General features: G+C 37.3%; 2 protein-coding genes across 2 annotated transcripts in view; both read left to right on the forward strand.

Moving 5' to 3' along the window:
* The window catches only part of LOC128508315 (C-type lectin domain family 4 member M-like), a 324,096-nt gene that overhangs the window by 257,160 nt on the left and 52,257 nt on the right, over positions 1-14,679 (forward strand). The gene's annotated exons all lie outside the window — the stretch shown is intronic.
* Positions 10,152-12,626, forward strand: LOC128508316 (CD209 antigen-like protein E). The gene is made up of 5 exons (XM_053479588.1): positions 10,152-10,359; positions 10,636-11,049; positions 11,371-11,507; positions 11,603-11,709; positions 11,923-12,626. Exons 1-5 carry the CDS (start codon positions 10,236-10,238, stop codon positions 12,068-12,070), a joined length of 930 nt encoding a protein of 309 aa, XP_053335563.1. The 5' UTR covers positions 10,152-10,235; the 3' UTR covers positions 12,071-12,626.

Genomic DNA, 14,679 nt, shown 5'->3' on the forward strand with positions numbered 1-14,679 from the left:
TGTAACTCAACATAGATTTTAGCTAAACATGCTTCTAGTCAAACACACACCTAACTACTTACCTGATCCTAGCTAAACACACAAGAACACAGGAGGACAGGACTGAATCAGCTCCACTAACACAGACACACAGAACATACACAGAACCATTGCCAATAAGAGAGCCCAAGTAAACACAACTAAAATCAAAATAAACTAAACAAAGAACAAAAACAAACTAAAACTAAATGCCCACACAAGTGACAGTGGTGATACCAAAAATGCTCGACCCAGTTTCCCAGTTTAAACAGCTTTTTATAGATTGATTGATGGCTACCTCGGTTCAGGTGTGCACTCGCATCACCTGACCGAGGTGCCTGCTGGGAAACTAAGTCAGCCAACAAAAACTACAAAATAAAAACAGTGACCTCTAGTGGCGGACCCTTACAGACGTAGAATTAAGTTCTGAAGGCAAAAGGGGGTCAAACACCGTATTAGTATGGTGTTCCTAATAATTCTTTAGGTGAGTGTACATGTAAAGAACTTATTTATACAAATGTACCTGTTTTGGAAATTTACAGGGTTGTCACTAAACGATTTAGCCTGTGGATGTGCCTATATTCATGTATCATGCATTTTTTTATTATTAGTTTATGTAAAAGCAGACATTTTGTTTTCCTATAAGTATATATCTTTCACGTCTGTGAAGTAAATATTCACGGTTTTGTATAGTTTTGATGCGCTCATGTTTATAGAAATCAATACAGAATAGCTTTTCTACAGAATAAAATCTTTGCTTTCTTTACAGTGGTTACCCAATCGGAATGGTTATTACCATCACGCTCACTGCCGTGTAAAGACGACAGCGGCTAAAATAGGCCAGGTGGCGCAAAGTGACAATTTCACTTGTCGCAGTAAATACAATAGTGATGGTAATTTCCACATGAGTACTTTAAACAACAAACATAAAAAATCCGAATCAGAGCTATTAATATGTACTTTACAATAATAAGTAAAAAAAAAAAAAACATTGGTTAAATGTTGTTTACTTCAAGTTCACTAGCTGACAATTTGATTTGTACAAAGTATAGACTGTTATATAGCGTACCTCTGTATCTGTTTATTGTTAATTAAGTTCTGGATTATTTCAGGTACTTTAAACACATTGTTGTTGGGTCATATGAGATGTAGTGGGTCATTTACAAATGAACACCTGTTTGGGTTATTTTGACCCAACAACTGGTTTATTCATTATTCTTTCGTTTCTCCAAATGGCAGCCTGCAAAATGTTCGAAATATAACTGTTATTGTGTCACAGGTGTAGTTTTGAGAGTTGTTTAGGCAGGAATGCATGTGTATACAGCTCAAAACCTCCATTAGTTATTAAACATAGCAACATACTCTATTTAGAAAAAAATGCCCTAACGATTACGGAGCTTCAGAAAATCTCCCGGCACTCTGCGCATAACACCGGGCCAGCTCATGTCGGAAAGAATTTATAAACATTTTCTAAATGTGGGCTATTGTTTTTTTTTTACTTATAATATTTGTTAATTTAATTTAAATGAGGTTTGGGCTCAGGACTTAGAATTCAGCATTGTGATTCTCCTCTTTAATTTCCTAAAGTCTAATCAGCACTCAGCCGCACGCAAAAGTTTTCCAGAGCGCACCGGCAGAAGTACCGTAGACTAATAATTATAAATGCGTAGGGAAAAACAGCAAGCAGACTGACTCTGAACATTTAAAAAAACATTTGCGTTTATTTTCTGACACGCTCAAGTTCACCAAAAACACTACAGAACAGCGCAGCTTATTTGCTTTTAAACATTTACAAAATCATGTGCTTTTTTGTTATTGTGAGTGCGCTTAAATAAAATTATAAAGGCTATGTAGTCTTATATAGTTTTATTATATTGTTTTTGCACATTAATCTGAGTCCTTATCCGTTACATTTTTGAGGACAATAGTTTTTTCAGCCTGTCACGGCTCGCTCACTAGTTTGCTTGTTAGTAGTTTGTTGGGTTACAGTGGATTCTACTATGTTGTGTGAGTGTGACGCGCGCGCAACAACATGGAAGTGCGGCATGCAAGCAGGGCAAATGGAACACGCCCCAGGGACTTCAACGAAGCAAGAGATAGGAGGGGTCGGTCCGGCCATTGGCGGAGAGCAGAGCCACAGGACACATGATGTCACCTTTGAATACCTTTGAGCGGACGGAGGCGGGAGCTGCTGTCCGCGGATGGGCTGCGCACTTACACCGCATAGTAAAATCCACTGTAACCCAACCAAGTATATTATAGCGCGGGGGTGCAATCCCAGGATCATTAGCAAGGATAGCTCACCAGCCATGCTTAATTCCGTCATGTCATGTGGGAATTATAAGATTTGTATTAAAAACTTCTAACCAAAAAGTGGCAGCTGGCACGCCTAAAAATAGACGCAGGTTAATTTTTTATAGTCTAAATAAAAATCCTCCTCTTTAATTCTCTATAGTCTAATCAGCGCTCGACCGCACGCATTAAGTTTTCCCGAGCGCGAGGAATTTTGTTGTGCTAAATAATATTTAGCACAACAAAATCAGGGCCTTTTATTCCTATTAATCCCAGGTTGATGTTTTTTTAGTGTCACTGTGTGTGTCTTTACAATACCAGACAACATTCAAATGCAAATTATTCACTCTCCAAAGGTGTGAATCGCTGGTCTCACCTATACATTCAGAGAAACTGAAATGTACCACTCCACACTTTAAAAACCTCTTGGCTCTGAGGCTCTTCTAAAGACTTTCAGTGATTTAAATTTGTGTAAATTTAATTTTTTGGATTCTAGATTCTAAAGTTGACATTGTAACCGTTTTTTATTTTTTTTATATATAAAAAAAAAGAAATTTGGATTTTCCTTATGATAGTATAAATTGCATTGTTTTTAATCAGTCTATACACAATAATATTCTTTGATATTTTTATAATAAAAAAACGGGTATGGGGCTCTCTTGGTTTATTAATCCTGGTGCCTGGTTTAGGTTTAGTATTCAGTGCGCACCGTTTGTACAGTCGTGGCCAAAAGTTTTGAGAATTACATAAATATTGGAAATTGGAAAAGTTGCTGCTTAAGTTTTTATAATAGCAATTTGCATTATACTCCAGAATGTTATCAAGAGTGATCATAGTCTTTCTTTGCCATGAAAATTAAGTTAATCCCAAAAAACATTTTCACTGCATCTCATTGCTGTCATTAAAGGACCTGCTGAGATCATTTCAGTAATCGTCTTGTTAATTCAGGTGAGAATGTTGGTGAGCACAAGGGTTGGAGATCATTATGTCAGGCTGATTGGGTTAGAATAGCAGACTTGACATGTTAAAAGGAGGGTGCTTGAAATCATTGTTCTTCCATTGTTAACCATGGTGACCTGCAAAGAAACGCGTGCAGCCATCATTGCGTTGCATAAAAATGACTTCACAGGCAAAGATATTGTGGCTATTAAGATAAATCAATAAATTTCATTCATTCATTTCAAAAACAATTTGCACCTAAATCAACAATTTCTAGGATCATCAAGAACTTTAAGTAAAGAGGTTAATTTCTTGTTAAGAAGGCTTTAGAGCATCCAAGAAATTTCAGTAAGCGCCAGGATCGTCTCATAAAGGGGATTCAGCTGCGGGATCGGAGTGCCACCAGTGCAGAGCTCGCTCAGGAATGGCAGCAGACAGGTGTGAGCGCATCTGCACGCACAGTGAGGCGAAAACTTTTGGAAGATGGCCTGGTGTCAATAAGGGTAGGCAAGAAGCCACTTTTCTCCAAAAAAAACATCAGGGACAGATTGATCCTCTGCAGATAGTACTGTATGGTGAATGGACTGCTGAGGACTGGGGCAAAGTCATATTCTCCGATGAAGCCTCTTTCCGATTGTTTGGGGCATCTGTAAAAAGGCTTGTCCAGAGATGAAAAGGTGAGCGCTACCATCAGTCTTGTATCATGCCAACAGTAAAGCATCCTGTAAGGATTTCTTGAATTTTGGTAGACCCCCTTTGGTCTACTCAGTGCTCCGCCTGTATTCTGCTGTCCCGCCTGAGCTCAGGGAACCCCTCAATGAAGCACACAAGTCAGTGTTCAGTGAGACGTTCAAAGTTTATTGTGGGAGACAGGAGTATATATACGCACACACACAAAGAACCAAAGAAAAGGTGGATGTGGGAATGTTTATATCCAGTCTGGAATGCTTTTAAAAGATAAGGTAAAGAAGAACATAAATTTAGGAGTAGCTCTGCATTTACGAGCGTTCAACAGTTTTACGACCTTTAACATAAACTACTATAGAATCTGTTTATTGAAAGTGCAGCTTGTGTCGTGGTAAAAGAAAGACAATCTGTTCTCATGCACACAGAATATCATGAAACACACTAAGAATTAAATATTTCCTACACATCCTGAGACTATTCTTGTGTGGGGTTGTTCTCATCCAAGGGAGTGGGCTCACTCACAATTTTGCCCAAAAACACAGCCATGAATAAAGAATGGTAACACCCTTTAACAACAACTTCTTCCAACAATCCAACAACAGTTTGGTGAAGAACAATGCATTTTCCAGCACGATGGAGCACCGTGCCATAAGGCAAAAGTGATAGCTACAGTAAGTGGCTCGGGGACCAAAACGTTAAAATTTTGGGTCCATGGCCTGGAAACTTCCCCGATCTTAATCCCATTGAGAACTTGTGGTCAATCCTAAAGAGGTGGGTGGACAAACAAAAACCCACTAATTCTGACAAACTCCAAGAAGTGATTATGAAAGAATGGGTTGCTATCAAAATCTATATATAAGGAATAAATATTAATAAAAAGAAATAAAATACAAAAGAAAATAAATGTAACTAGTAAAATAAACAAACTGTACAAATAAGGGCATAATAAAAATATTACAAAATATAGAAATATAGGAATATAGGGGGGGAATATATATATATATATATATATATATATATATATATATATATATATATATATATATATATATATATATATATAAATTTTAAAACGTTTTAAAGTGGCATTAAAATGATTTAAAGTGGCAAAGTGACGTGCAAAATGGCAGATATATATAAACATGTATTGTATAAAGCGCACCACCCTCTGTAGAGCTCGTCTGTCCTGCATGGTGCTGTTTCCAAACCAGGTTGTGATGTTTCCCGTCAGGATGCTCTCTATGGTACAGAAGTAGAAATTCCTGTTGAGTGTGTCTGGTAGTGAAGAAATGATGAAGTCTCTGACCAGGCGTTCAAAGCACTTCATCACTACTGAGGTGAGGGCTACAGGGCGATAGTCATTGAGAGAGGTCAATATCATATATCATAACACTCAGAAAGACCTTTTATTTGGGCTTAAGTGACTGATGTGCCTAACATTTTTCAGCTGAGCCTTTGTTTCACTGAATAATCCCTTTCTCTCACAGCAGACCAAATCATTAGCACGTCCCTTCCCCAAACAGCACAGCCATTTACTTTCTTTCCATTCACTTACATCTGAACTGAGTTGTTTACATAAGTCACTGATCAATAGCTCATCATATCAATTTATTCATACAGATGTTCCTGTTTAACATGGAAATTTACAGGCTCGTTACTGAATGATTGACTCTGACAGAGCCATAAGAACAGTGGCAGCTGGAACACCTAAAAAAGATGCAGGATTATTTTTTATAATCTAAATAAAAATGCTTTTCTAAACGTGGGCTATTGTTATTTACTTATAATATTTGTTAATTTAATTTAAATGGGGTTTGCATCGTGAGCCCCCTCTTTATTTTCCTACATATAATCAGCGCTTAAACCAGGTATTAGTATTTTTGGCAGTGTGGGCAGGTGTCAAGTCCTGCTGGAAAATTAAATCAGCATTTCCATAAAGCTGGTCAGCAAAGGTAAGCATTATGGGCAATTTGGGAATGCTGACTTGCCTAATCTGCATGTCTTCGGACACTGGAGTTACCAGGAGGAAATCCATTAGCACAGGGAGAACATGCAAACTTAAAAGAAATTAACACTTGCAATATATCAATTGGTTTGTCATGAATCTAAATAATGATCATGTTTGAATCTATATCATGATTTTCACTTCTTAAATTGAATTACTGAAACAAATCAACTTTTCAATGATATTCTAATTTATTAGGATGCTCCTGTATGTGTCTTTGCGTTGTTGTGATGTGAATGGTTGGTGATGGTACATGAACTACACAGAGTCCAGTAAAGGTGTACAGTACTCCATGACCAGCCTCTCAAAGCACTTCATGATGAGGGTGTGAGGGCAATGGGATGAGAGTCATTGAGGAAGGACACTGGAGTTCTTTTAGATATTAGTAAGTGGTTGTGTTTTTGAAGCATATTCGAACAGCAGCTCTGCTCATGGAAATGTTAAAGATGTCTGTGAGAAGATCTTCTATTTGATCTGCGCACCCTGTTAGCACTCTATCAAGAAGTTGTCTGGTTCAGGAGCCTTCTGTGGGTTGACTCTGAATTTTCCTCACATCTGCTGTGGTATTCTGTGGTATTTAAAGGTGACATCATGTGTCCTGAAGGTAGACAAGGATTCTCTGGGCCAGTGAACAGTTTGATTATTCAAGTCCCTATATGTATTTAAAATCTGGTTGTCTATAATAGGATAAGATGAAACAAATATAAGCTTCATTTAATTTATTTAAGTCAAAATGTACATGACAAATTATTGCATGTAAGAAGTAATGTGTGAAGATGAAATGAAAAACGAGTACCCCTGTGAAGAATAATCCTTGGAGTGTATGCGTTCAATATGAACATTTAATAGAGGGCATCTCTGTCACATTTTGAGTGTCATCACCTGCAGCTTACTCACGTATATGTATATAAATAGCCCTAGTATCAGTCTGTTGGTTGTCTCGCACCTGTAAAGTGCTGTTCTAACATCTGATTTGTTCTCCTTTGTTCTCACTGCTTTGTTGCCACAGTTTAGTAGAATTGTTTTAGTCTTTTTCTTGTTCAAGCTTACCGTTGTGTTCTTTTTTTATTTCAAAAGTCTTTACTTTTTCACTTGTACCATTATACCGTCTTAACAGAACGCAAAACCGAGAATCGTGATTTGTAATTCCAGAGAACACACACGTCTTTACAGCTCTAGAGTCTAGTGGAGGCGTGCTTTACACCATTGTATCTAATAATTTGCATTGTACTTTGTGATGTAAGGCTTGGATGCAGCTGCTTGTTCATGGAAATTCCATGAAGCTCTCTACGCACTGTTCTTAAGATAATCTGAAGGCCACATGACGTTTGGAGGTCTGTAGCTATTGACTCTGCAGAAAGTCGGCGACTTCTGTGCATGTGTCTCAGCATCTGCTTTCATTCCCAATAACTTCCACTTTGTTATAACTCCACTAACAGTTGACAGTTGATATTTAGTAGTGAGGAAATTTCATGACTTGACTTCGCATTCTTTGCACAGGTCGCATTCTATCTGGGAACCACGCTGGAATTCACTAAGCTCCTTAGAGCGACTTTCACAAATATTTGTAGAAGCAGTCTACATGCCTAGGTGCTTGATTTTGTACGCCTGTGACCATGGAAGTGATTGGAACACCTGAATTCAATGACTTGGATGGGCGAGTGAATAGTTTTGGCAATATAATATACGTACATACACACCTTATGTGGGGCACATACACAGATGCAAACAAAGCAAGTTGTTATTGGTTTCTTATCATTTAAAGACTAAGGACATAATTTATATGTAATATTTTATGTACAGTATGAACTTACAAGTACTTACATGATACAGAGATTATCTTAAGCTAAATCTCAACCCAGCTTCATTAGAAACTCAGACTGCTGGTCTTTGTGAACAGTCTTGTAAATCAAAATGCTCCCTTAAGGTGGAGCCATACAACACAAAATCAACTAATATAATTAATATATGTTAGATGTAAATGTATTTCACAATAAATATTTAATTACACTGATTTATATCATAGGATTCCAATATAACTTCTAATTAGGGTTCATAATTTATCAGGGATAAGGAAAGGTGTACAGGACAGTGCTGAGACCAGCGATGCTCTACGGCTTAGAGACAGTTGCGCTGAAGAAAAGACAGGAGGCAGAGTTGGAGGTAGCAGAGCTGAAGATGTTGAGGTTCTCTTTGGGAGTGACAAGGATGGATAGGATTAAGAATGAGTTTATCAGAGGGACAACCCACGTTAGATGTTTTGGAGATAAAGTCAGAGAGGCCAGGTTGAGGTGGTTTGGACATGTTCAGAGGGGAGATGGTGAATATATCGGTAGAAGGATGCTGAGGTTGGAACTGCCAGGCAGGAGGTCTAGAGAAAGACCAAAGAGGAGATTTATGGATGCAGTGAGAGAGGACATGAAGTTAGTTGGGGTGAGAGAAGAGGATGCAGAGGATAGGGTTAGATGGAGGCAGATTATTCGCTGTGGCGACCCCTGAAAGGGAACAGCCGAAAGACAAAGAAGAAAGAAGAAGAATTTATTAGGGATAATGACCACTGCTGTAAACCAACACGTTTATACACCCTTCATTTGTTTGTCATACTAGTCATTTGTTAGGTGACATCTTGTCTTGTTTGCATAATTTTAGGCAGCATGTCCAACCCCACAAGTCAATATGACCTGTTCAACAAAACTGAGACTTTATTTATTATTAGTATTTAATATTTGGCTTGATGGCTACATCTAGTGGAAATTTTGTGTCAATAGCCCACGTAGAAATCCCCTTACTGATAAAAATGCTGATGTGTCAAATACTTATTTTCCCTGCTGAATATGCAGCCCTGGAAAAAAAATAAGAGACCACTGAAATTTCCTCCCAAAAAAAAACTTAATTGAGAGGAAAATGCCAAGGGTAGCTCAGTGGTTAAGGCATTGGACTACAGTTCAGAAGATCCCAAGTTCAAACCCCACAACCACCAAGTTGCCACTGTTGGGCCCTTGAGCTGAGGGTTAAGGGCCTTGATGTGTAATGAGATTGAAAAATCTAAGTCGCTCTGGATAAGAGCGTCTGCCAAATGCCTAAATGTAACCAAATTATAAAAAAAAAAATCAGTCAGCAAATTGACAATCGTTAAATTTATTACAGTGGAAAGTAAAAAAAATATATATATTTTTGTCCAGACACAAATAACCCATAAATCATAAAAGTCACTGGAAACTAAATGTCCAACCACAAGATAATACATTGGGATAAAAGAAAAAAGAAGAGGTCCATTCTGATCCATTCTGAGAGGTTCATTATTCCAGCTCCTAACAAACACTTTGGAATAAACAGGGGAAATCAATAACTTTTGGGTTAATGGTTATAGACCACACCCTGACAACCAGCTAGAGCACTATATATTTAGGTGAGAGATACTCACATTTACAGTAGGTAGATAATCACTGATGGGGTGATGTGATGTGACCTGATGCACAGTAGAGTCACAGTTATCAAAAATAAGGAGAATTTTATTGTTATTATTATTATTATTATTATTACTGCTATGATTATTATTATTATTATTAGTAGTAGTACATACAGTACATACACAACAATTTGTCAAAGCTAAACCAGTTTTTTAAAAATATTTTCACTGCTACTTTATGCCTACAGAAACATACAAGTGGCTGAAAAATAAAGCATGTAAGAAATAGCAGCTAAACAATGTAAGCAACTGTTTGTGGGCACCTGACCATAACACTTACATGTGCTTGTTGAGCATCCCAAATTTAGATCTCCCACCTTTTTATGATAGTTGTTTTGACCTTTACTGAAAAGGAAGGACTTTTCAACCGATTTCAGAATGTGGCTGTTGCTCATTTAGCCCCAAACACATACAGTATGTTTGGGCAGGAAGGCTCTGTATAAATTTGGTGTTCCAGCTCATTCCAAGGTATTAATCCTTCTTAAAAGCAAAGCCTAACACTTAGTACAATGAAATATGAGGACCAAAAATAAGATGACTTGGTGCGATGTATACATCATTATAACACAGCAATGTTATTTTGCTATTTATACGGTATAACTGTCCTTTGACAAAAGCTTCTAAGGTATACATACGTGTATACATACACAATGTCTTAATATTTTGACAAGGAGCCACTTATGTCCCTCCTCCAATGTTTAACTTCCTCTAATTGTATTTATTGCCAGCTGCACATTTAATTCCGTACAGAGGCTTTGCCTGTCTGTTCTGTCCACACAGAGACACAGTCATTTCATGTTTTAGTGAGCCTTTGATAAATTAAAGATGGTTCTTGGTTCTTCTCGGAAGGATGACATGGAAGTAGTTTTCTACAAGAGTGGAGACAATGACTACGACACAGAGAAAACAGATGCTGCTGCCATGAGGCACCCAACAGCACACTACAAAGGTAAAAAATATCGCTGAGAAGGTAGACACTGTGAGAGCTAACACAGAAAAAAAAAATCATCTCATTATTTTATTCATTTGCTTTGCTTTTCTGATCCTTGTGACTGTATCCAAAAATAATAGCTGTTGAACTGTTAGCCATAAAAAATATATATATATATATATATATAAATGAATTATTAAATTATTGAATATTAAATTGAATTTTAATGTGAAACTAAAGTGTAAATGTCAAGTCTCCATTGGGAAAAATGTCTATGTGTCCATTTACATCTAGGAGGAGCCACTGCATGGAGCAGGTGTTACAGAGTGATTGCAGTGTGTGTGGTGCTGCTGTGTGTTGCTGTTACGGTGCTGGGGATCAAATACAACAACCTGAAGACAGAGAAAGACCAATTACAGACCAGTTACAACAATCTGACTATAAAGACAAAACAGCTACAGACCAGTTACAACAATCTGACTATAGAGAAAAACCAGTTACAGACCAGTTACAACAACCTGACTATAGAGAAAGATAAGTTACAGTCCAGCTACAATGCCCTGACTGTAGAAAGTGACAAGTTACAGACCAGCTACAACAACCTGTCTGTACAGGGAGACCAGTTAAGGTCCAAGTGCTCCCTGAGTAGAGATAGACACCAGACAGTATGGGAGAGAGTTGGATACCAGAGGCCATTTAGTAGATTGTGTAAGTAGATGAATTTATTGGTAAGTTTTCTACCCAACAGGTAAATAGCATCAGTTGAAATCGGGAAATAAAGATTTATAGGTCTTAAAATGAAAGCATCTAATTACAAAATTTGTTATTTGCCTAATGCTTTACTTGGTGCATGTTAACCCTCTATTTTGGAACCAGTGAATTATCCTAACAATTGCCTTTTGTGTAAAGTTTTTTGTTTCTGTGTGAAAACACACCACATACTTAATTGAATAATCAAACTAAATGATCAACTGACCAAGTCATCTCCTTCTTTTGAAACCTGAACATTCTCTCCATTTATTATCACAGTTAGAGGAGGGAGGTGTTTCAACTCCAGCTCCAGTCTGTATTTCATGTCTCTTGGACGCAAGACCTGGAATGACAGCAGACAGTATTGCAGAGACAATGGGGCAGACCTGGTGATCATAAACAGCAAAGAGGAACAGGTGAGAGAGAATGAAAGTGTGAGTGAGAGAGAGAGAGAAGGAGAGAAAGAGAGAGAGAGAGAGAAAGAGACTAAATAGCTTGTTGTAATTTGCAGGAGTTCATTGGTAAAAAGCTGGGAATGTCTGATTTTTGGATTGGTCTGAGTGAAAGACGTATAGACGGACAGTGGAAATGGGTGGACGGTACACCACTGACCACTGCGTAAGAAACTGAGATTCTTTCTTTGTCTATTTTTAAGGTGCTGTACATTAAAACTGGTCTCCTGCTTAAAAAACTGCAAATATTATCCCTTATTATATTTATATTTATATTTATGTTGTATCCCAATGTACAGTACATCTAAGTAAACAGAGGCTGAGAGCTGTATTAAACTGAACACTGAACTGAGTCTGATTTTGATTCTTTGGGTTTCAGGTTCTGGGATGAAGGAGAACCGAATGATGACAAAAGAGATGAGGACTGCGTTGAGATTTATAGTCATTTTAAAGGAAATGGCTGGAACGACAATAGCTGCTCTTTTGAACAACACTGGATCTGTGAGCAAAGTCTTACAGTCATGTAAATAAATCATTTTATAGTGAAAAGCGATTATACAAGTTGAGTCAAACGTATACAGTATTAAAGGGAAATAATGTATCAGTGTTTTGTTATTTTGTCAGAGTGAACTCAGTAATCAGACAGTGACCCAAAGTGCACAGAGGCTGTTCATGTCTTTTACTGTAACTCATTACAGCTGTGTAGATCTGTGATGATGAAAGCAGTAGCATTGAGATGGTTGTACTGTAGGTAAGAGTCCATCTCAGTGTCTCTGTGTTAAATCAGCAGAAGCCTGAGCTCAAGGTATACTTCGAAACGAGTCACTGATGGAGTGGAGATTTTGTTACTGAGAAAGGACATGCATTTTCATTTACTGTATTAGTGGTTACATAATGGCTCTTAAACACTTTATTTCCTGTTATCACTCACATTATAGCTTTGAATGAACAGTAATTTCCTCAAGAGTTTTTTTTTTCCATGCAGCTTATCATGTTATTGAGAAACCATAACACAGAAACACTCTATTAAATAAAATGTTCTGTTATGAAGAAAATATGAAATAAATGTCCTGTACACCTTAATCTTAGATCTGTGGTATTTTTGCAACCTCACAATAAAGCTACGTAAACATTTCACAAATACTTCCAAACTTATTGCAGAAACTCATCCACAGTCAAGTAAATCATATGATAGAATTTCCTTACACTAAAACACGTGACTGATGCCCCTGCTTGACGTTCTCACTTCACAGTGTACTGGTTCAGCCTGTCAGAATGAGAGAAATGTAGTGTATTTTATAGTGTATTTTTGAGTAAGTAAAAGTGCAGATGGTATTTGAGGTAACAGAAATAAGATTAACATCTTTTCTTGATTTAAGTGCTGGCTGTGAAACGCGGTACACATTTAGAACAACTTTCGAATAGCATGTCCTGTCTACTCAACAGGAAGTCAGTTATTTTGGGTCGTTTGCACAACGCACCCGATGGATTTTGATATACTTCTCCCAGGGGATTTATACAATCAAACCTCCAACAAACCGGCAATGTGATCCTAATACATCGAGGATGCAAAATGGTTGAGAGATTTTTGATTTTTCAAATGGGTCAGCCGTGACAATGCCTTAAACTTGTACTAAAAAAGTAACTAATAACTTTCTCAGTGACATCATATTCAGTGACATCATATTCAGTGACATCATAGTCTGACGCTATTTGAAGGTCTTAACAGAAAAATTTCCCATGTTCTACACACTCACACATTCACATCTCTCTCTCACACACACAGACACAGTCACATGTCTCACACACACATACGGTACTAAAACACACATCGCCAATGTTAACACACAGACTCACACACCACACATACAAACACACACAAACCCATTCACTTGTTACACACAGACTGACAAACCCAGGTCACTTTCTCACACACACACACACACACACACACACACACACACACACACACACACACACACACACAGTCACATGTCTCTCTCTCTCTCACACACACACACACACACACACACACAGAACACACACACACACACACACACACAGATATAGTGTGCATGGAGTTTCGTATGTATATTTGGTATAGGTACAGTTGTGTTCACAATATTAGCAGTCCAACATCAGTAACCAGATTAATAATTGTTTTTGGGAGAAATTTTATTTCCTCTTATTTAAGGATAAATGCAGAAATGGTTGTCCTGTGCATTTTCCCTATATGAAAATCCCTATAAAACGGGTCGTTTTAGACATTGTTCGGAACAACAGCGTACTTTGATTCAAAAGTTGATTAGAGATGGAAAAAACATACAAAGGAGTGCAGACAATGATAGACTGTTCTGCTAAAATAATATCAAATGATATTAAACATGGAGATCAAAACCAGAAAGATGTAGAAGTAAATGAAAAACTACCGTTCGAATGGATCGAAGAATAACAAAATTGACTCAGACTCAGCCAATGATCAGTTCCAGCATGGTCAAAAAACACCTAAAGTTACCTGTGAGTACTGTTACTATTATGAGACGGGTATGTGAAGCCAAGCTGTCAGCAAGAAGTCCCATTGTTAAAAAAAAGACAGTTTGTCAGGCAACCCCCAAACACTGCATAAAATGATTTAAATTAAAAGTTCTTATATGAATATGGAGCTTTACTCAAGTTTTTCAACACACTGCTATTATTTTGAACAATTTATATATATATATACACACACACACACTGATTAATGTTTTTCTCACTTTGTGCAGGCAGGTAGATTTTGATTTCTGTAAATTGTGATGTGACTTAAATCAGTAAGCATTACAAAACATTGTTTTTTTTTTTTTTTAGAGTTTTCCTTGGAGGGAAAATTACTTTTGCAACATCTGCAACATCTGGTCTGTTCGTTTGACCTTAGTGATTTTATTTGGAGCATAGTCCTCCCAGTAACCCAAATAAATATAACTCTAATTAAAATTTTCTCCTCACTATAATAATTCATGTCTGTCTGTGGAAGATTGGACTCTAAATTCTTACTTCAATACAAAACATAATCAATAGAATTTAATTACAGGTTTTCACATCTATAATGTTAAATTCATCCAGCTGGGTTCTTTTATCAGCCTCATGGCCAGCTAAACAG

This window comes from Clarias gariepinus, chromosome 20 (genome assembly GCF_024256425.1).
Source record: "Clarias gariepinus isolate MV-2021 ecotype Netherlands chromosome 20, CGAR_prim_01v2, whole genome shotgun sequence".
Taxonomy (NCBI): Eukaryota; Metazoa; Chordata; class Actinopteri; order Siluriformes; family Clariidae; genus Clarias; species Clarias gariepinus.

Excerpts from the sequence above, each read along its gene's own strand:
- LOC128508316 (XM_053479588.1), top strand. The coding sequence starts at position 10,236 with ATGGTTCTTGGTTCTTCTCGGAAGGATGACATGGAAGTAGTTTTCTAC. Across the intron at positions 10,360-10,635 it reads CCCAACAGCACACTACAAAG|GAGGAGCCACTGCATGGAGC; the intron begins GTAAAAAATATC and ends ATTTACATCTAG. Across the intron at positions 11,710-11,922 it reads GGTACACCACTGACCACTGC|GTTCTGGGATGAAGGAGAAC; the intron begins GTAAGAAACTGA and ends TTTGGGTTTCAG.